Source organism: Lepus europaeus, chromosome 15 (assembly GCF_033115175.1).
Source record: "Lepus europaeus isolate LE1 chromosome 15, mLepTim1.pri, whole genome shotgun sequence".
NCBI classification, from domain to species: domain Eukaryota; kingdom Metazoa; phylum Chordata; class Mammalia; order Lagomorpha; family Leporidae; genus Lepus; species Lepus europaeus.
The window spans coordinates 57,007,256-57,028,416 of record NC_084841.1 but is presented as its reverse complement, the minus strand read 5'-3'; the positions used below and the strand labels follow the sequence as shown (position 1 = coordinate 57,028,416).

The 21,161-nt window shown below is 47.8% G+C and overlaps 1 protein-coding gene across 2 annotated transcripts in view; it reads right to left on the bottom strand.

Moving 5' to 3' along the window:
- Positions 1 to 21,161, bottom strand: part of OCLN (occludin) — a 72,534-nt gene that overhangs the window by 25,155 nt on the left and 26,218 nt on the right. For both annotated transcript variants that reach the window (XM_062212205.1, XM_062212204.1), the window contains exons 2-4: positions 20,644 to 20,758; positions 16,598 to 17,273; positions 13,791 to 13,952 (exon numbers count right to left, since the gene is read on the bottom strand). In XM_062212205.1, coding sequence (XP_062068189.1) covers positions 13,791 to 13,952; positions 16,598 to 17,273; positions 20,644 to 20,693 — 888 coding nt within the window. In that variant the 5' untranslated portion in view covers positions 20,694 to 20,758. The remainder of the gene's footprint in view (positions 1 to 13,790; positions 13,953 to 16,597; positions 17,274 to 20,643; positions 20,759 to 21,161) is intronic.

Here is a 21,161-nt window from a genome sequence, read left to right as displayed (position 1 = left end):
AAAGTCAGAGAGGGTTCTTCCAATTGCATGCTGCATCACGGCACCCCAGGGCACAGACAACGCGACCCCGCCCAGGGTGGGAGCCTGGGCCAGCAGTGGTCTGCAGCCCACAGAGAAAGCCTGCCCTGCGTGACAACAGAACAGCTGTCCCAGTTCCTGCAGGCATCTGTGGCAGAGCACCAGCACGGGCCTGCCCAGCACGCTGACTTCCCCGTGCCCATACGCGCATGTGGAGAGAGAAATGCACCACCCACCTGCACAGAACATTCCTTCTGACTGCAAGCTTGTGGCAGAATAGCTAAGAGGGAGATTAACTTGAACTGCAAACCAGTGTTACATGGACGGGGTAATCCAAAAAGTTTCTGGAAAATGGAATGAAATTTATTTTGGTGCAAAAAAAAATTTTGAAATCATAATGTACAAGAGGTCTTCAAAAAGTTCCAGGATGGGAGACTTGGCCTCCCAGTTAAGACACTGCCTCCTCTAGTGGAACGCCTGGGTTTGAGTCCTGGCTCTGTTTCTGGTTCCAGTCTCCTGGGAAGCAGCAGGTAATGGCTCAAGTGGTTGGGTCCCTGCCACCCACATGAAGACCCAGACTGAGTTCTCAGCTCCTGGTTTGGGCCTGGCCCAGCCCCAGCTTTTGCAGGTATATGGGGAGTGAACCAGTGGATGGGAGCAATCTGTCAATTAAATAAAAGAACTTATTTAAAAAAGAAAAGTATCTGGATAATGTCTACTATGGAGAAAGTCATGCATGGATTTCAAAACTTTTTTACACCCACTTAAATTTATCTTAATTCCATTTTCCACAAACTTTTTTTATTTTTAAGGATTCATATTATTTATTTGAAAGGCAAAGTTATAGAGGCAGAGAGAGAGAGAGAGAGAGAATGAATCTTTCATCTACTGGTTCACTCCCCAGATGGCTGCAGAGCTGCGCCAATCCACAGCCAGGAGCTAGAAGTTTCTTCAGGGTCTCCCACACAGATGTAGGGGCCCAAGGACTTGGGCCATCTTCTGCTGCTTTCCTAGGCCACAGCAGAGAGCTGGATCAGAAGTGGAGCAGTGGGGACTTGAACTGGCGCCTATATGGGATGCCAGCACTTCAGGCAGCAGCTTTACCCATATGCCACAGCACCGGCCCCCACAAACATTTTAAACTCCCTCCATACTTAATTTTGAGTATCCTTTGAGTATCCTTCAAGTGCAACATAGCAAATACTACAACTACTATTCTAGCTAAAAGTTACTGAGCTGGCCCTGGCCTAAGCCTTCTCATTGTTATAGCATCAGTGCATCTATGAAAGCAAATTTTAATTTCCCCTTTTAGGGAAGAGTAATCTATTAAGTAAACAGATAAAACTGCCTTGGGGCAAAGTAACTGTCTTCCTCGAAGGTCAAGGAAAAAAAGCTTCCCCAGCAGGACCACAGGCGATAAGGGCGAGGCTGCACAATCAGAGTTCTACTGCCCAAACTGAGGTGTGAGAGCACCTGAGAAGTACTGGCTGCCAGACAGTCTCTGGGACTTGAGCCTCCTGTGTGAGTTCAGCAGGGTAGATCCCTTGACCTCACATCTTAAATTCTTTTTTGGGGAGGCCGGCATTGTGACATAGCAGGTTAAATCTCAGCCTGTGGCCGGCGCCGCGGCTCACTAGGCTAATCCTCCGCCTTGCGGCGCCGGCACACCGGGTTCTAGTCCCGGTCAGGGCACCGATCCTGTCCTGGTGGCTCCTCTTCCAGGCCAGCTCTCTGCTGTGGCCAGGGAGTGCAGTGGAGGATGGCCCAAGTCCTTGGGCCCTGCACCCCATGGGAGACCAGGAGAAGCACCTGGCTCCTGCCATCAGAACAGCACGGTGCGCCGGCTGCAGCGCGCCTACCGCAGCGGCCACTGGAGGGTGAACCAACGGCAAAGGAAGACCTTTCTCTCTGTCTCCCTCTACTGTCCACTCTGTCAAAAAAAAAAAAAATCTCAGCCTGTGATGCAGACATCCCGTATGGGCGCTTGTTCGAGACCCAGCTGCTCCACTTCCAACGCAGTTCCCTGCTAACGCACCTGGGAAGGCAGTGGAGGATGCTCCAAGTCCTTGGGCCCCTGCACCAGCGTGGCAGACCCAGAAGCTCCTGGCTGTGCATCGACCCATTTGAGGAGTGAACCAGGGGATGGAAGACTTGTCTCTCTCTCTCTCTAACTCTATCAAATAAATAATTTTTTTAAAAAATAAAGACTTGGAGAAAATTTTTTTCTTAACTTTACCAAAAACAAATTAGGAGCACCTGAAACTGAGGTTCTTGGCTTTAAGTCACTGCTTCACTCTTTCAGTCACTGAAGGCATCAAGAAAGTCTAATCCCCAGCACAGAGGCTTCACAATGGACCCTCACTGTTCACGGGAGATGTGTGTGCTTCCCCAGACTCAGGCTCCCATTCTAAGTGTTTACCCTGGAGAAAGTGAGCCGCATGTCGTGGTATTCATAACGCTCTAGAATGCCACCCATGTTGACCAGTGCCACCACTGGCATTCCCACCGCACTGGCAGGACAAATACCTTAGACCACGTGCTGGGCCGGCACTGTGGCATGGCGGGTAAATCTAACGCCTGCAGTGCCAGCATCCCATATGGGCACTGGTTCGAGTCCCAGCTGTTCCACTTCAGATCCAGCTCTCTGCGATGGCCTGGGAAAGCAGTAGAAGACGGCCCAAGTGTTTGAGCCCCAGCACTCACGGGGTGGGGGTGGGAGACTGGAGGAAGCTCCTGGCTCCTGGCTTCAGACTGGCCCAGGTCCAGCCGTTGAGGCCATTTGGGGAGTGAACCAGCAGATAGAAGACCTTTCTCTCTGTCTGTCCCTCTTTCTCTGTAACTCTATCTCTCAAATAAATCAATAAAATCTTACCCCCCCCCCAAAAAAAAAAAGACCTCCTTGGCACAGGGAAGGAGCACCGCTTTCCTAACTTGGGCTTGTCCTATCTGTCATGGTGAGTCACCTGCAGAAAGTGCACTGATCACCCAACAGGCTGCACCACCTCAGAACCAGGCCTCATAAAAGCTCACCTTTACCCCATCAAATCTCTGACCAAACTATCAGAGAAACCAGCTGAGTTTTGCCTCCTCAGCAACTGCCCCAGTGTAGAAAGCAGACAACCCATGAGGCCAACAACACAAGCCACTCAGAAAACAAGGCAAGATGACAGTGAAGCACTCTTACACGTCTGATTAGCAAACATTATTATAAGTCTAACAACACCAACAGTAGCTGGAAAGATTATAAAAGGGCAAACTTCCGGCTGGCATTGTGGCGCAGCAGGTTGAGCCACTTCTTGCAACACCAGCATCCTGTATCTGAGTGCTGGTTCAAGTCCCAGCTATTCGTCCTCCAATCCAGCTCCCTGCTAATGCACTCAGAAAAGCAGTGGAAGACAGCCCAAGTACTTGAGCCCCTGTCACTCATGTGGCAGACCTGGATGGAGCTCCTGGCTCCTGGCTTAGGAATGACCCAGGCCCAGCCACTGCAGTCACCTGAGGAGTGAACCAGCAGGTGGAAGCTCACTTGTGTGTGCACGTGTACACTCTCTTTCTCTGCCTCCCTCTTTCACTCTTTCAAATAAATAAATGAATGAATCTTTAAAAATATATGTGTGTATAAATGGGTAAACTTTGGAAAATAATTTGGCATTATCTTATAAACATGTACATTCATAACTCTACACCCTAGGAGTTCCACTGCTAGGTTCATACACAAAAGAAGCTTGGACAAGCATGGGTGACTCAAAAATGTTCCTGCTGGATCCAACTACTATGTTAGTAACCACAAGAAATGAAGGAGTCTTTCAAAGAGACATCTGCACTCCACATGAACCGTAGCACTATTCACAATAGCCAAGATACAGGTCCACCTACAAGCCATCAACAGAAGAATGGACAAACAGCATGTGGTATACACACACAATGGAATACTATTCAGCCATAAAAAAAATGGAATCCAGTCATCTGTGGTAAATAAACTAAGCCAGGCACAGGCCCCAGGCCCAGAGAGACAAACACCACAAATTCTCAAGTGTATGCTGAGGCTGAAAAACTTATCTCATAGTTAGAGTAGAACAGTGGTAATCAGGGGTTGGGAAAGTTAGGAATGAGAGAGGGATACAGAGGTTGGCTAATGAGTACAAAAAAAGAGAGATGTTCATGTCAGTGTTCTTAATAATCCAAAACTTCATCAACAGGAAACTGAATAAAGTGTCAGAAAATGCTATAAAGCAGAGGATCGCAATGCTAATACAAGATGGGCTCCAGCCATATACAAGAATGTGGGTGAATCTTGTTAACCTAATGTTGAGTTAGGAAGGCAAGTGCCAAGATGCTACATGAAGGGACACTTTCTGGGAAGTTAAAAAACACTTAAAATGAGGGGCCGGTGCTGTGGCACAGAGAGTTAAAGCCGGTCTACAGTACTAGCATCCCACATGGGCACCAGTTCAAGTCCCAGTTGCTCTTCTTCTGATCCAGTTTTCTGCTATGGCCTGGGAAAGTGGTGGAGGGGGGCCGGAGCTGTGGCGCAGCAGGTTAACATCCTGACCTGAAGCACCGGCATCCCATATGGGCTCTGGTTCAAGACCTGGCTGCTCCACTTCCGATCCAGCTCGTGCTATGGCCTGGGAAAGCAGCAGAAACGGCTCAAGTCCTTGGGCCCCTACACTCATGTGGGAGACCCAGAAGAAGCTCCTGGCTCCTGGCTTTGGATGGGCGCAGCTCCGGCCATTGTGGCAAACTAGGGAGTGAACCAGCAGATGGAAGGCCTCTCCTTCTCTCTCTGTGTAACTCTTTCAAATAAATAAATAATTCTTTAAAAAAAAAAAAAAAGAAAGAAAAAGAGAAAGAAAAAGAAAAAGAAAAAGAAAAAAAAAAGCAGTGGAGGGTGTCCCAAGTGCTTTGGCCCCTGCACCTGTGTGGGAGACCTGGAAGAAGCTCCTGGCTCCTGGCTTTGAATCGGCCCAGCTCCGGCTGTTGTGACCATTTGGAGAGTGAACCAGTGGATGAAAGACCTCTCAGTCTGTAACTATGCCTCTCAAGTAAATAAATAAATATGAAAGGAAGGAAGGGAGGGAGGGAAGGAGGGAGGAATGTAACTAGAACATTAAGCGTGGACCAAAGACAACAATGTCATGAACCAAAAACTGGATAGATCTGTATCTGTGCACTTGATGTCTGATTTATAAAACAGGTAACAAAGATATTTTTCCCCCCAAGAGTTTGTTGGCATGGAAATGCTTAATTAGGTTCTATGCTGGCTTTGTCACCCACAGTGTGACCCTAGGCATGTGAATGAAAATGCACTCTATTGATACAAAAGCAGATTTAACTTCAACATCTATTTTCTCTACCCTCTAAGATTGCTATCACACACATACCATAAGAAAGTGACTCGGGGTGGGTGTTGGCTAGCAGCGAGGACACCTGTGCCCAATTTTGGACTATCTGGGTTCTAGACTTGACTTTGGCCCCTGGCTCCAGCTTCCTGCTAATGAAGAACCTGGGAGGCAGAAGTGATGGCTCGAGCAACTGGGTTCATCAGACTCACAAAGGAGACGTGGACTGAATTCCCAGCTCCCAGCTTCCACCTGGCTCAGCCCCAGCCACTGCAGAGATCTGGGGAATGAACCAGTAGATGTGACCTCTTCACCCTTCTACCTCTCCCTCTCTAAGCAAGAAATAAAAATTCTTAAATAATATAAACAGATAAACACATGCCTAATCACAAAATTTTTAGAAATGAAACTCAATATTCACTTAGTAAATTGACAAAAAGACCGATAACATCTAGAACAAGAAAAATGCCAGGAAATAGGCAATTCCATAAACCACTCAGTAGAAACTGCAAAGCCTTAAAAAACAAGGCAACTTGGCACCACATAACAAAATTTTAGATACGCACACCTGATGACCAGTTCTAGAAATCTATCTTGTACAAACACTAGCAAAAGTACATAAAGATATGTGTAAGAATGTTCACTGCAGTGGTATCTACAATAGCAAAACAAATACCAGCAAGAGCACATAAAGATACGTGTGAGAATGTTCATTGCAGTGGTATCTGTAATAGTAAAATATGGAAGCAAATTAAAACACCCACACTTAGAAGAACGAAGTGTGGCATAGTTATCCTGTGTAATACCACACAGCTGCTAGAAGCATTTGATAAATGTATATGGAGAAACTCGGAAAGATGGCCACAAAACCAAGGGAAATTTTAAAAAAGCAAATGCAAAGCAGTATGTACATTATGGTTTCATTTTTTTAATTTAAAAATAACAGATTATTTAAAAAGGATACTATTATCACATGAAAGATATTATTCTAAATATCTTCCAAATGCCAACCCACTGGAACAAGCTGGGAGGTAGGCACTAGCACCACCCCTACTTTCTACTTGCATAGACGGAGGAGACTGAGGCAGAGAAGGACAGACCCTGCCAGGTCTCACAAAAGCAAAAGGGGCAGGCTGCGTCTGCCCCAAGCTGTGTGGCTGCATGCGACAACACTGTGCTCTACAAAATCAAGCTGTGTCTGCACCTGTACACAAGAATTGGGTGGGGGGGATCCACATCCCACCACTAAGCACCGATGTTTAGAAAAAGGCCATTGAGGGGTAATATGGAAATGGGTCTTAGAATGGATGAAGCTGATGCCCACGCTGTGGCGAAGTGGGTTCTGCTGCTGCCTATGACAGCATCTCATATGGGCACCGGCTGGAGTCCCATCTGCTCCATTTGTGATCCAGCTCCCTGTTATTGTGCTAGGGAAAGCAGCAGAAGATGGCCCAAGTACTTGGGCACCTGCACCCATGCAGGAGACCCAGAAGATGATCCTGGCTTCAGTCTGGTCTAGCCCTGGCCATTGCAGCCACTGGGAAGTGAACCAGCAGATCAAAGATCTCTCTTTCTCATTCTCTGCCTTTCCTCTCTCTCTAACTCTGGCTTTGAAATAAATAAATCTTAAAAAAAAAAAAAAAAGATAATCGAGAAAGCTTTTACCTTGCCAAAAAAATACACAAAATGAAAACACAGTATCGTGCAGATCCAACAACATAAATGAGTCACAGATCCTAGGTTGGGTGGACACAAAAGCACACAGTATACAGTTTAAGAGCAGGCAAAATGAACCGATGTGATAGAAATGAGCTGTCACTCTCTGGGGACACTGACTGAGAGGCACATGGACCCTCGGCACTAGTACCTGGACCACAGGACTATCTGTGCAAAACTCCCCAACCCGCTGGAGCTATGGTGCAGCAGGTTAAGCCTCTGCCTGCAGGTCCCTCATCCCCTATGAGCACTGTTCGAGTCTGATACAGCTCTCCGCTGTGGCCTGGGAAAGCAGTAGAAGACGGCCCAAGTCCTTGGGCCCCTGCACCTACGTGGAAGACCTGGAAGAAGCTCCTGGCTCCTGGCTTCAGACCAGCCCAGCTACAGCCATTACCGCCATTTGGGGAGTGAACCAGTGGATGGAAGACTTCTCTCTCCCTCTCTCACCCACAAGGAGACCTGGAAGAAGCTCCTGGCTCCTGGCTTTGGATCGGTGCAGCTCTGGCTGTTGCGGCCAATTGGGGAGTAAACCAGTGGATGGAAGACCTCTCTCTCTCTCTCTCTCTCTGCCTCTCATTCACTCTCTGTGTAACTCTTAACTTTAAAATAAAATAAATCTTTAAAAAAAAGAATGACACACTATATTTTTGTAAAGATTTTTATTTATTTATTTGACAGGTAGAGTTACAGTGAGAGAGAGAGGCAGAGAGAGAGAGGTCTTCCTTCCATTGGTTCACTCCCCAAATGGCCACAATGGCTGGAGCTGCGCCGATCCAAAGCCAGGAGCCAAGAGCTTCTTCCAGGTCTCCCCATGGGTGCAGGGGCCCAAGGACTTGGGCCATCCTCCATTGCTATCCCAGGCCACAGCAGAGAGCTGGAAGAAGAGCTAGACTAGAACCAGCACCCATATGGGATGCTGGTGTCACAGGCGGAGGATTAACCTAGTGCACCAAGGCACCAGCCCCAAATTACACACTGTATTTCAAAATCACTGTAATAGGGGCCGGTGCTGTGGCATAGTAGGCTAAGCCGCTGCCTGCAGTGCCAGCATCCCATATCAGTGGCTGGTTCTAGTCCTGGCTATTCCACTTCCGATACAGCTCTCTGCTATGGCCTGGGAAAGCAGTGGAAGATGGTCCAAGTCCTTGAGCCCCTGCACCCACGTGGGAGACCTGGAAGAAGCTCCTGGCTCCTGGCTTCCAAATGGCCCAGCTCCAGCCATTGCTGCCATCTGGGGAGTGAACCAGCAGGTGGAAGACCTCTCTCTCTCTGCTTCCCCCTCTCTCTGTAACTCTGTCAAGTAAATAAATAAAATCTTTACTAAAAAATGCATTGAAGTATCAACTGAAGGGAACAGAATTTTCTGTATACTTCACTCTATTTTCAAAATTCCCTATACTTGCTTAGATAAAATACATTTTTTTATTCACAAAGCAACTAGATCTGGGGCTTGAGAGCATAATAAAAAATATCAATGGGGCTGGCGTTGTGGTGTAGTGGGTTAAGCCACTGCCTGCAACGCCAGCATCCCATATGGGTACTGGTTCGCATCCTGGCTACTCCACTTACAATCCAGCTCTCTGCTTTTGCACCTGGAAAAATCAGCAAAAGATGACCCAATGCTTGGGTCCCTACACCCACTTGGGAGACCCAGAAGAAGCTCCCGGCTCATGGCTTCAGATCGGCCTGGCTCCAGCCTTGCAGCCACTTTAGGGAGTGAACTGGCAGATTGGAAGAGTTCTCTCTCTGCATCTCCCTCTGTAATTCTGCCTTTCAAATAAATATCTATAATCTTAATTAGAAGAATCTTAAGACATTTAAAATACCATAATGCTAGCACACACTTAAGCGATTAAAAAGAACCAGGTTAACAACCAAATAATGTGCAAACATGGAGAACAAGACATCCAGCAAGAGGAGGAGCAAAACCCTAACAATCCCTAAGGCAGAGAAACCACTGCATTAGGGACATGGAGACAGGAAATTAGAAAAATGCCCCCGGCGCCGTGGCTCAACAGGCTAATTCTCCGCCTTGCGGCACCGGCACACCGGGTTCTAGTCCCGGTCGGGGTGCCGGATTCTGTCCCGGTTGCCCCTCTTCCAGGCCAGCTCTCTGCTGTGGCCAGGGAGTGCAGAGGAGGATGGCCCAAGTACTTGGGCCCTGCACTCCATGGGAGACCAGGAGAAGCACCTGGCTCCTGCCTTCGGATCAGCGCGGTGCACCAGCCGCGGCAGCCATTGGAGGGTGAATCAATGGCAAAAGGAAGACCTTTCTTTCTGTCTCTCTCTCTTACTGCCTGTCTTAAAAAAAAAAAAAAAAATAGCTGGCGCCGCGGCTCACTAGGCTAATCCTCCGCCTTGCGGCACCGGCACACCGGGTTCTAGTCCCGGTCGGGGCACCGGTCCTGTCCCGGATGCCCCTCTTCCAGGTCAGCTCTCTGCTGTGGCCCAGGAGTGCAGTGGAGGATGGCCCAAGTCCTTGGGCCCTGCACCCCATGGGAGACCAGGAGAAGCACCTGGCTCCTGCCATCGGATCAGCGCGCTGCGCCGGCCGCAGCACGCCAACCGCAGCGGCCACTGGAGGGTGAACCAACGGCAAAGGAAGACCTTTCTCTCTGTCTCTCTCTCTCCCTGTCCACTCTGCCTGTCAAAAAAAAAAAAAAAAAAAGAAAAGAAAACTGCCAAGTGTTCTCACAGATGATATGAAAGAGTTGAAACCTGTTAAGAACTGTGAATGCTCAATGGCTTCCAGCGCCCCCGTGACCCCAGGCCTCTGCTTCTCCCTCTAGGAGCTTAAAGAACCCTCCTGGCCTCCTCAGCTGCTGTGTCTGTCCAACAGGCCTGCATGGGCTCCACACACTGAGACCGGCCATCTGGTCTTCCTTGTCTGCCTGGCTCAGGCCAGCTCTGGGGGCTGAGTGTGAGTAGGGCATGAGAGGAGATTGCGATTTCATTCCTTAACTTCCTTTTCCCTGACCTCCTCCTCTTCAACCTCATGTCAATCCTGAGGCTGGAAGGCTTGGGCAAGTCTTGCAGCATCCCCACTGAACTCCATTTTCTGGTGCAAATTTTAGCTCAACGGTGTGGAAGATGTTTAGGGGAGGCAGGCTGGGCCAAAGGGTAGAGCTGGTGAAGAAATACCAATTGTCTCCTGGGGAAGCTGCAAGGATGCTACTTTCCTCCCACTGCCAGTTTCTACCTCCAGAGACCAACAGAACTGAGCTTCAGTGACAGGTCTGGCATGGTTGGTACGATTAAAGCTGTTACTCAGCACTCAAATCTAGGCACAAAGCTCACCTCCTGCTACCCCTCTCCAGGCCTTCTCACTGCCAGACTCTCTTCTTTGTTCATTAGAATTGCTTCTGTTAGTTCCCAGCCTCTCCCAAAGCCTTTCAGCCCCCTCTCTCTATTAAGCAAGCCCTGCTGTGGAGCCAGGGATGGCGACAGGCGGTTTGAATCCCTGGGAGGAGCACCTTGGGTAGAATCTATTTTTCTAATAACACCTTGCCTTCTGTCACTTGTCAGCTTTTGTCCTTTGCTTTGAAGGCTGAGGTCAATTCATGTTCTTGGGGAAAAGGGAAGGCTGTTTGTGCTGCAGAAATAAAATGTTTATTTGCTTTACCACAACCAAAAAAAAAAAAAGAAGAAAAAACTCTTTTGATGTGCTTCTGATCTGGGGGATTATAATCTTAAAGTTGCTTTTTAAATAAAATTACAAGGAAGTGAAATTGATTAACTGCATCGCTAATTACAGAGAGGCAGAGGGATCTATTTGCTGGTTTACTCCCAAAATGTCCCCAAGGGCCAGGAAAGGCTGGAGTCAGAGTTGGGGTCTCAGTCCACGTCTCCTCTCTCAGTCTGCATCAGCAGGAAGCTGGAATCTGGAGCTCCACGTGGGATTTGAAGCCAGGCACTCCAATACAGGACTTGGGCGTCTCAACCCCTAGGCCAAATGCCCACCCAGCTACTGAGCTTTAATAAGGTAGTAAGTCTCCAGCCCTATTCCGGTTTGCACAGTGGGAGTAAGTAGCATGAGTAGCTGTTACTTTAGACAGCACCATCACACCCAAAGCAGGCTTTATTAGCTATATGGGGAGTATCTTGTCTTAGTGCTCCACAATTCATAGCACAAATTTCAATCCTGACTTAGTGCAAGTAGTTCATTCTAAAGTCTCTTCCATTATTTTAAATGGAGAGTATTTTGAGGATAGGAATTCATAATGAATGACCAAAAGGAAGAAAAAGTACCCGTCTGTCCTGCACTTCCAACAGATGGGTTAGACAGACTCAGTTCCACTGCAGCAGTGACAGGTCGGCGTGAAACTGGCTTGAGTACAAAGACCCAGAGCGGTGGGGAAACAAGACCACCAGGCCACACTGGTAGTGCCACCCTGAGGAAAGCTTGGGAACAGGGCACTGAGCTCAGGAACTTTAAGGTGAGCAGGAGACTGTGAGGACAAGCAACAGACCAGTGGCTAAAACCACCTCCCAGGAGACTGCGTTAGCTAAGCCGCCTCCTGTGACACCAGCATCCCATATGAGCATTGGCTGGAGTCCCAGCTGCTCCACTTCCCATTCAGCTCACTGCTAATGCTCCTGGGAAAGCAGTGGAAGATGGTCCAAGCGCTTGGGACACTGCCATCCACCTGGGAGACCTCGATGGAACTCCAAGCTCCTGGCTCCTGGCCTTGGCCTGGCCCAGCCCAGCCCCAGCCTATTGCAACCATTTGGGGAGTGAACCAGAGAACGGAAAAATCTGTCTCCCTCTCTCTCTGTAACTCTGCTTTTCAAATACAGTAAATCTTAACAACAACAACAAAAAAAAAAAGCATTCCCCAACAACACAATTCAAAGAGCCTTTCCCAGGCATTCCAGCTGGGGAAACGGAAGGGGAGGAAGAGAAATGAGGGGCATGCAGGTGACTATGTCTCACACAGAACATGAGTCCGGGGGAAACCAACTGTCTGCTATTCCACAGGTGACTGTTTCACTCCCCGGAAACATTAGCTACTCCAGAAAACCACCGCAGATACTGGGAAACAACACATCCGGGGATTCAGGGGCAGCTTTATGAAAACACTGCCTTTTCAAAAGTGAAGCCCAACCGTCACCATCACCACCTGCGTGGCCTTCTTCTGCCGAATCATCAGAAGCACCCAGAACTGATCACACCTTCATGACAATAAAGTCAGGCGGGAGGCCAAAGTTCCCTGGGACTCTGATATTCCTGGCACTGGGCTCCCTCGAGTCGGGTGTTTTGTTTTTAAGCCTCTCGAAACCTTAAGTAAATAAATCCGTCAGCCAGTGAAAACCGACACACCCAGAAACTCAGCAAAACACTTACTCCGCGGTTCACAATGGACCGGCCCAGTCCCTGTACAGGCGGCTCTGCGCGGAGCCATGGCTCAGAGGACAGAGCCCCCAACGCCCTCCCTCTTCGTGGGGGCCAAAAGGAGGCCTCTTTGTTTTAAAATTTATTAATTTATTTGAAAGGCAGAGGGGCAGACATGGAGACACACACACACACACACACACACACGAGAATGAAGAGAGATCTCGCATTCACTGGTTCTCTTCCCAGTTGCCTACCACGGCCCAGGCTGGGCCAGGCCAAAGCCAGAAGCCAGGGAGTCCATGCAAGTTTCCCACAGGGGAGGCAGAAATCCAAACACTTGGGCCGTTATTCACTGCCTTCCCAGGTGCATCGGCAGGAAGCTGGATGGGAAACAGAACAGCAGGACTCACACCAGCACTCCCCTACAGGCTGTGGGAGTCCCAGGCAGAGGCTTAACCTGCCTGCCCTGCAGGGGCACAGTCACCATCAGCTCAGGGGCAAACGCACGCCACACCCAGCCCGACTTTGCTAGTAAGACAGCTGTCGTTTTGCCCCTTAACTAACTGGGAGAAACTGAAGCCCGTGTTTCTGGATTTCCTAATATACCCAAGAGGAAGGATGCCAGCGCTGAGGAGCCTTTGGAGTCTTCATACAGGCCAGCAGCTTCCATCCTTAGCCCTCCCACTCCACTCCCACTGGCCAAACTGCACCTGCCCTGGAACCCATCCATATTCTCCACTGAGCTTCATGGCGGCCAATCAGGTCAAAGCAGCTTGCTTCCCAAAGCATGCTGAGAGGGGACTTCTGAGAGCCAAGCCCTCGCTGCAGACACCCTGACCACAGAGACGCTCACTCAGGAAGTATTTCTGGAGAGAATGAATTCCTGGGCTTTCAGCAGATCCCATCATATAGGAAGGCTGGGAAGATTAAAAGTATATTCCCACCCTCACCCCCCAAAAAAAAACCTAATCTCTCTTTACTATCTCGTAGGTAAAGGCCAGTGCAGAGGCTTGCCCCATGCTACCACCCAAAACCACTCCTGCCAATCAGCACCCAGCACAGCACCCTGGGCAAGTGTCTCCTCCCCTGTGGTGAGCAGAGCACAGAGGGGTGAGAGGAAGAGGTGGTTTTGGCTTCTCAAAGGCCCTTGTTCATTACGTTTCAGAGCCTAGAGCCACTTGAAAATGGAAATGTGATTTTCGCTGAGTAGTCAAACAATTTCCTTCACCTCACCCTCTCAAAACCCTTTAATAAAAATCAAAGCGACAACTTTTGTAATGTCCACAGATGATCAATCTAAGAACAAAGGTTAACACATTACCAAAAATGAAGACTGACCTGGGGCTTACAGAAAGATTGGAAGTGCTTTTTACACTTACCCACTCTTCGACATTGGGGGGCTGCTCGTCATAAATGCGCTCCTTCTCCCACAGAATATTGGATTTGTCATAGCGGTCCATCTTTCTTCGAGTTTTCACAGCAAAGAAGATTATTAAAGCAAAAGCCACAAGAACCAAGAACCCTAGTACAATGGCAATAGCCTAAAAAAGGATGAAAGATATTGGCAGGATTAGATTGTAGTTGCTTACTTAATGGCAATTCAACTCCGTACAAGTTGTTAAAACCGTGATCTAACTAGGAACCTACTGCTAAGTGTCTGTGGTTTAATTCAAACTGAAGCACAGAGTTCCATTTTAGACAAATCCAAAACTCTCACCCACGTCAACCGGGCTGAGGCTGGACACACACTCAGAACACACTTCAGCCAGGTGCTATCCTCACCCCCTGAAGAGCTGTAGAGGTCTGGTCCAAAACCTGTGCTCCTAGGGCCATATTTTTATAGACAGATGAGAAGGACCAGTCCACTCACTCCGCCATTGGTATGACGCTAATGGGCTTGACAGCGCTGTTCTGGGAAGTAGCTTCAATACTCAGTCATGCTTACAATCTTGTTCCTAACACATAACTTGGCAAACCATTTGACAATAAATGTAAATTTCAGTCTGCAGGGGATGTGCCTCCCTGTGAATGACAAAGACAGCTCTAACATAAAGCAAACGGGACAAGGATCCCTGTGGTCTGGGAGGTTCTCTGTTTCTGATCTGGTGGGCGTGGGCAGCTGAGACCCAGCACAAAGAAACTTCCTGCGGCTGATGGTGCTGCAGCGTCCAAGGTGTAGTACGTACGTGGTACGCTGGCCTGGGAGGCACTTGAAACTGAAGCAGGTACAGGGCCTCCGCCCTGGATCCAGCTGTTCACCTGACTGTGACAGTTATTTTTCAAAGAACACAGGTTTCAAGTAGCCCAAGGACTACAAGGGATGGGGCATAGTAAGATAAGAGAACCAACCCCAGTCCCTATCTACTTATCGCCTCTGGCGACAACACACATTCTGAAAACCTGTGTCTGCAGACAACAGCCCACCTCCAAAATAAGGGAGACAGTTACTAGAGAAGCTCCAACGCCCAAAACAGTGACTCGCTCAGATAAAAGACTGGGAATTCCTGAGTCGGTGGAAGGAAGAAAAGAGAAACCAAAGACTTGGACTCAGAAACATATCAGGTGCTAATATAATCAGGATGAGTTCCAGGTCCAGAGGGATAGTCTCAATTCCACCTGCAAATCTGAATCACCTGGGCAGCTTAATAAGCTCTGAAAACCACAAAACACTTTTGAAAGAAATTAAAGACCATCTACACAGATGGGAAGGTGCCCTCCCATATGTGTGGACTGGGAGAATCGCAATCATAAGATGACAATTTGATGCACAAGCAACAAATGAAAAATTAAATTAGATGTCATCAAAACCAACACTTCTGTGCAAAGGACACCATCAAAGTGAAAAGAGGAATGACAAAATGAGGGAAAATATTTGCAAATCACATATCTGATAAGGGACTTTCCTGTAGGTATACATAGAATTTTTCCAACTCATAAAGAAAAATGGCCCAGTTCTAAAATGGGAAGAGTTTTTGAACAGTCATTTCTTCAAAGATGATAAAGAATGGCCAATAAATCATTAGCTACCAAGGAAATGCCAATGACACCCACTAGGAAGAGGCACTTCTCAGCACAGTTAATACGAGTGAGTGCTGGTGAGGATGTGGAGAAACTGGAATCCTCACACATTTCTGGTGAAAATATAAAATTATAACCTCTTTGGAAGAGTCTGGAAATTCCTCAAAAGGTTAAACAAAGTCATTATAAGACCTTTAAATTCTACCTTAGGTTTATACCCAACTTAAGAGATATTAAAACAGAGGTTCAGGCCAAAACTTCTGAATGCCAATCAACTGATGGATAAATAAAAGGTGGTACATCCATACACAGGGAATATCAGTGAGCAGGGAAAAGGAACAAAGGACTGGTACATGCTATAGCATCGATAAACCTTAAAAACACTATGCTAAGTGAAAAACACCAATCACAAAAAGACTATGCATTGTGACACTGTACTCATAAAATACCCAGAATAGGCAAATCTACAGAGGTAGGATGATTAACGGTTGCCTTGGGCTAGGGAAACGGGAGTGACTGCTGATTGGTATGGGCTCCTCTGGGGATAGTAAAAATGTTCTGAAGTTGTGGTGATGGTTGCACAATTCTATGAACACACTGGAAACCACTGAATTCTTCCTTCAGTGGGAGAATACATGATATGTCCATTATATCTTAATAATGAGAGCCAGCCCCTTCCCCAGGTTCTGACTTAAATTAGGAGTGGGGCCATGGGCCGGCGCCGCGGCTCACTAGGCTAATCCTCCGCCTTGCGGCGCCGGCACACCAGGTTCTAGTCCCGGTCGGGGCACCGATCCTGTCCCGGTTGCCCCTCTTCCAGGCCAGCTCTCTGCTGTGGCCCGGGAGTGCAGTGGAGGATGGCCCAAGTGCTTGGGTCCTGCACCCCATGGGAGACCAGGATAAGCACCTGGCTCCTGCCATCGGATCAGCGCGGTGTGCCGGCCGCAGTGCGCCAACCATGGCGGCCATTGGAGGGTGAACCAACGGCAAAAGGAAGACCTTTCTCTCTGTCTCTCTCTCACTGTCCACTCTGCCTGTCCAAAAAAAAAGGAGTGGGGGGCCTTGGCATCAGCATTTTCAACAAGTTGCCAGAGTGACTCTTTTATATATCCCAAGCTGACAGTCTCTGACCTAAGGATAGGGCAAAAAAGCAAAACACTCTTCATACCTCCTGGGGATCCACCACACAGTAGTGATACAAATATTGGTCCACGTAGAGATTCGTCATTCCAGGCGTGTAAAACTGGTTGCAGAGAGCATATATCTGTGAGCCATACATAGATCCAGAAGCCTGGGCAGTTGGGTTGACTCCCATTATATAGACAATGGTGGCAATAAACACCAGGACGCCCAGGATAGCACTCACTATTATCACAGTCAAGTAGTATCTTCTTGTTCTGGAAATTTCAGATCTTATAACACTGGTAACAAATACCACCAAGGCAAAAATGAAACAAAAAGCAGCCATGGCCAACAGGAAGCCCTTGGCCGCTCTTGGATCTGTGTAGCCTCCATAGCCATAACCGTAGCCGTAGCCATAGCCATAGCCACTTCCGTAGCCACCAAAACCACTTCCGTAAGGGTAGCCCACACCACTTCCCAGTAAGCCAGTTCCATAGGTTCTGTCCCAGGCAAGTGTGGAGGCAACGCAGGCAAATATGGCAATGCACATCACGATGATGAGCATAGACAGAATCCGAATCACTCCTGGAGGGGAGGTCCATTTGTAGAAGTGAAGAATTTCATCTTCTGGGTAAAAGGAATAGGCCGGCTGGGACAGCATGGGCCGAACGTGCATCTCACCACCGTACACGTCATTGCTCGGCGCGTAATGATTCGGCTTGCTGAAACGCACACAGAGATGGTTTCAAGTGAGCTTTGTTATTAATAGACAAATGGAATGGATAAAGCAGCAGAATAATTTAAACCATTAATAAATAGTGCTGGCATTACTGCCCCCTGAACAGTACAGGTAACTGTGTATTGGAATCAACCAGAAGCCTTGGTAAACACACATTACTGGCCCCCTCCCCAGAGTCGCAGACTCTGCAGGCCTGGGGTAGGAACACAACAAGTGAAATGAGGATTTCTGGAGCTAGGACCCTGGCAGTGTTAGTGCTGTCAACTTGTTTACCACCTGGTGCAAGACCAGTGCTTTCAGATACAACATCTACCGTGGCCTGTCCAGGGTCATGTGCAATTCCTGATAACCTCACTCTCCCACTTGAAAAAGCACATCCAGGGGTGAGAGTTTGGCACAGTGGTTAAGATGCTGCCGGGGATACCTGCATCCCGTATCAAAGTTCCTGGGTTCAAGTCCTGGCTCTGCTGCCAATTCCAGCTCCTGCTAATGCACACCCTGGGAGGCAGCAGGTGATGGCTCCAGTCCTTGAATCCTTGCCATCCAAGTGGACAGTCTGGATTGAGTTCAGGACTCTGACTTCAGCCTGGCCTAGCCCAGACTGTTGTAGGCATTCACAGTGTGATGGAAGACCACTCACCATTTCTATTTCTCAATCTCTGTCTCTATTTCTTTCAAATAAATAAAAGTTTAAAAAGCTCATTCAGGGATGGGCCTTCTGGCACAGTCTGTTAAGCAGCTACTCAGAACACCTGCATCCCATATTAGAGTGCAGGTTCAAGTCCTGGTTACACCATGCTTCCAATACAACTTCCTGTTAATGTGCTTGGGTGGCAGCAAGATGGCAGCCCAAGTACCTGGGTCCTTATTGCCTGCATGAGAGATCCAGATGGAGCTCTAGACTCTTGGCTTCAGCTTAGCCTAACCCTAGCTGTTGCGAGCATTTGGGGAGTGAACCAGTGGATAGAAGATCCCTCTGTCTCTCTCTCTGTCACTTTGCCTTTCAAATAAATAAATCTTTTTAAAAAAATTTATTTATTTGAAAGCAGAGTTACAGAGAGTCAGAGAAAGCCAAAGAGAGAGAGAGAGAGATCTTCCATCCACTGGTTCAGTCTCCAAATGGCCACAGTGACTGGGAGCCAGGAGTTTCTTCTGGGTCTCCCACGTGGGTGCAGGGCCCAAGCACTTGGGCCACCTTCTACTGTTTTCTCAAGCACATTAGTAGGGAGCTGGATTGGAAATAAAGCAGCCAGGACTCAAACCGGCACCCATATGGGATGCTGGCCCTGAAGGCCATGGGTTAACCCACTGCACAGAGCACCAAACCCTCAAATAAATAAATCTTAAAAAAAAAAAAGTAAAAACCACATTCATTCATTTATTTAATAGCTGTTCATTGGAGTTGCTGGGCTTCTATGTGCTAGGGAATGGGTAAACAACAATGAACACGGTGATCTTCTCCACAGAGCTGAGCCTTTGTCTAGGACCTAAGATAAAAGAATTAAGCAGGCAATCACTAAAGGACCTACAGTTACAGTTACAGGAAGAGCTACAAAGTAAACCAAATATGCACTCAGAGCTATGAGGGTAATGCCTATTTGCAGCTTGAATCTCCTTTATGAAAAATCCTCAGGGCCGGCGCCATGGCTTAACAGGCTAATCCTCCACCTTGCAGTGCCGGCACACCGGGTTCTAGTCCCGGTTGGGGCACCAGATTCTATCCCGGTTGCCCCTCTTCCAGGCCAGCTCTCTGCTATGGCCCGGGAAGGCAGTGGAGGATGGCCCAAGTGCTTGGGCCCTGCACCCGCATGGGAGACCAGGAGAAGCACCTGGCTCCTGGCTTCGGATCAGCGAGATGCGCTGTCCGCAGCGGCCATTGGAGGGTGAACCAACGGCAAAGGAAGACCTTTCTCTCTGTCTCTCTCTCTCTCTCTCACTATCCACTTTGCCTGTCAAAAAAAAAAAAAAAAAAATCCTCTATAGGGACAGACCTTTGGCACATACGTTCAGGTTCTGCTTGGGCCACCTGCATCTCATTTCAGAGTGCCAGGTTCAAGTCCCAGCTCTTCTACTTCTGATCCAGCTTCCTAGATGGCAGCAGGTGATGGCTCAAGGGCTTGGGTCCCTGCTACCCACATGGGAGACCTGGAATGAGCTCCTGGCCCTCTGGTTTTGACTTGGCCCAGCCCTGGCAGTTGTGGGCATTTGGGGAGTGTAATTAGCAGATGAAGACCTGTGCCTTTCAAATAAAAAAAATTAAAACATATACATAAAAACGTTTAGTAATTTAATCATGATAGACACAGAGAAGTGTGGCTAAACTGAATCTAAAAACTATAGCTCCCAAGACAGGATTTTGGCGTACTGGGTAAAGCTGTAGCCTATGATACCAGCTTTCTACTTCCAATCCAGCTCCCTGCTAATGCACCTGGGAGGGCTGCAAAGAATGGTCCAAGTGCTTGGACCCCTGCTGCCCACGTGGGAGACCTGGATGGAGTTACTGGCTCCTGGCTTCAGGCTGGCCCAGACCTGGCTGTTGCAGCCAATTGAGGAGTGAATCAGTGGATGGACGATCTCTATGTCTCTCTCTCTCTCTCTCATACTGTCCTCCAAATAAATATTTTCAAAAAAATAAATAAAAACTACATGCTCCAATGAGGGCAAAACTCAATTCCTTAACCGACCTCAGCCCTTTTTGTTTTTGCCATCATTTTCACACGAGACTTTCCTCATTCGAAGCCAGCCATCTTAGTACTGGCTGCTGCTGGCCCTGAGAATTCAAACAATCTGAGCATGAGAGTGAGAATACGAAGGAACTGAAGAAACCAGAGAGAGCACTGACAGGTGGTCTTTGAAAAGATCAAGCATCCTAGCTTCACAACACAGTGCACTAGGACATTTGGTGGTCTCTGGGGGTGCTGTGAACAGCGCGGTCTGAATGTCGAGAACATGTATTTTGCACACAAAAGCACCTATTTTTCTAGGGTACATACTCAGGGATGGAATTTTTGGGACACAGTTAACTTCAGATCTACTAAACAATTAATGTGCAAGTTTCACCTATTTGTGGGGGAAAAAAGGAATAAATATACACAAAAATATAAACCTAGACCATTCTTTGAAGCAAGCACTAGAAACAGGTGGCAGTAGTCACCCCTGCTGAGACAAACTGTCAACCTGCAAAGTCCAGAGGAAAACACAGTTCTCACTGTCATCCTTCGGTACAGTCTGAAGTAAGTATGCATATTTTTGAAAAGCAAACACTTAACAGCTTTAACCAAACATTGTTATTTTTTACTTTTTTAGCATTTGACGACTAAGAAAACAAGGAAGAAAAGTCAAGATTTACTCACAATTCATCAGGCCTGTAAGGCGGCGGGCTTTCAAAAGGCCGTGAAGACATGGCTGATGTCAAAGGTCACCTGCTCTTCAGAGAGGCAATGCTAGGAGCTCCCACGGGAAGTCAATCTGAGCACAAGAGTAGGGTAACGGCATTACTCCAGGTGTCAGAATCTCCCTGCACCCTCCAAGCACCTTCTCACTGTACTCTTTCCACACCATTTCTGCACATTCAACCGTGAACCCCTGCGCGCAAGAACCACCAAGCCTAGGAACTCCTCAAGCCTTCAACATCGCCACACTGCCCCCTGAAGCGCACCATCTTTAAACTTGAGATTCTAAGTGCAATGACAATTTCACAAATTATCATTTTTAACATATGTAAAATGGCATTTTTAAACTAGTCACTGCAAAGAACAAAAAAGTACAATTTCTCTACAATCATCTCATACTACCTTTTTTTAAATAACAAAACCCATCTTTAGTTTTTGTTTTTTTTTTTTAAAGATTTATTTATTTGAAAGGGAGAGTT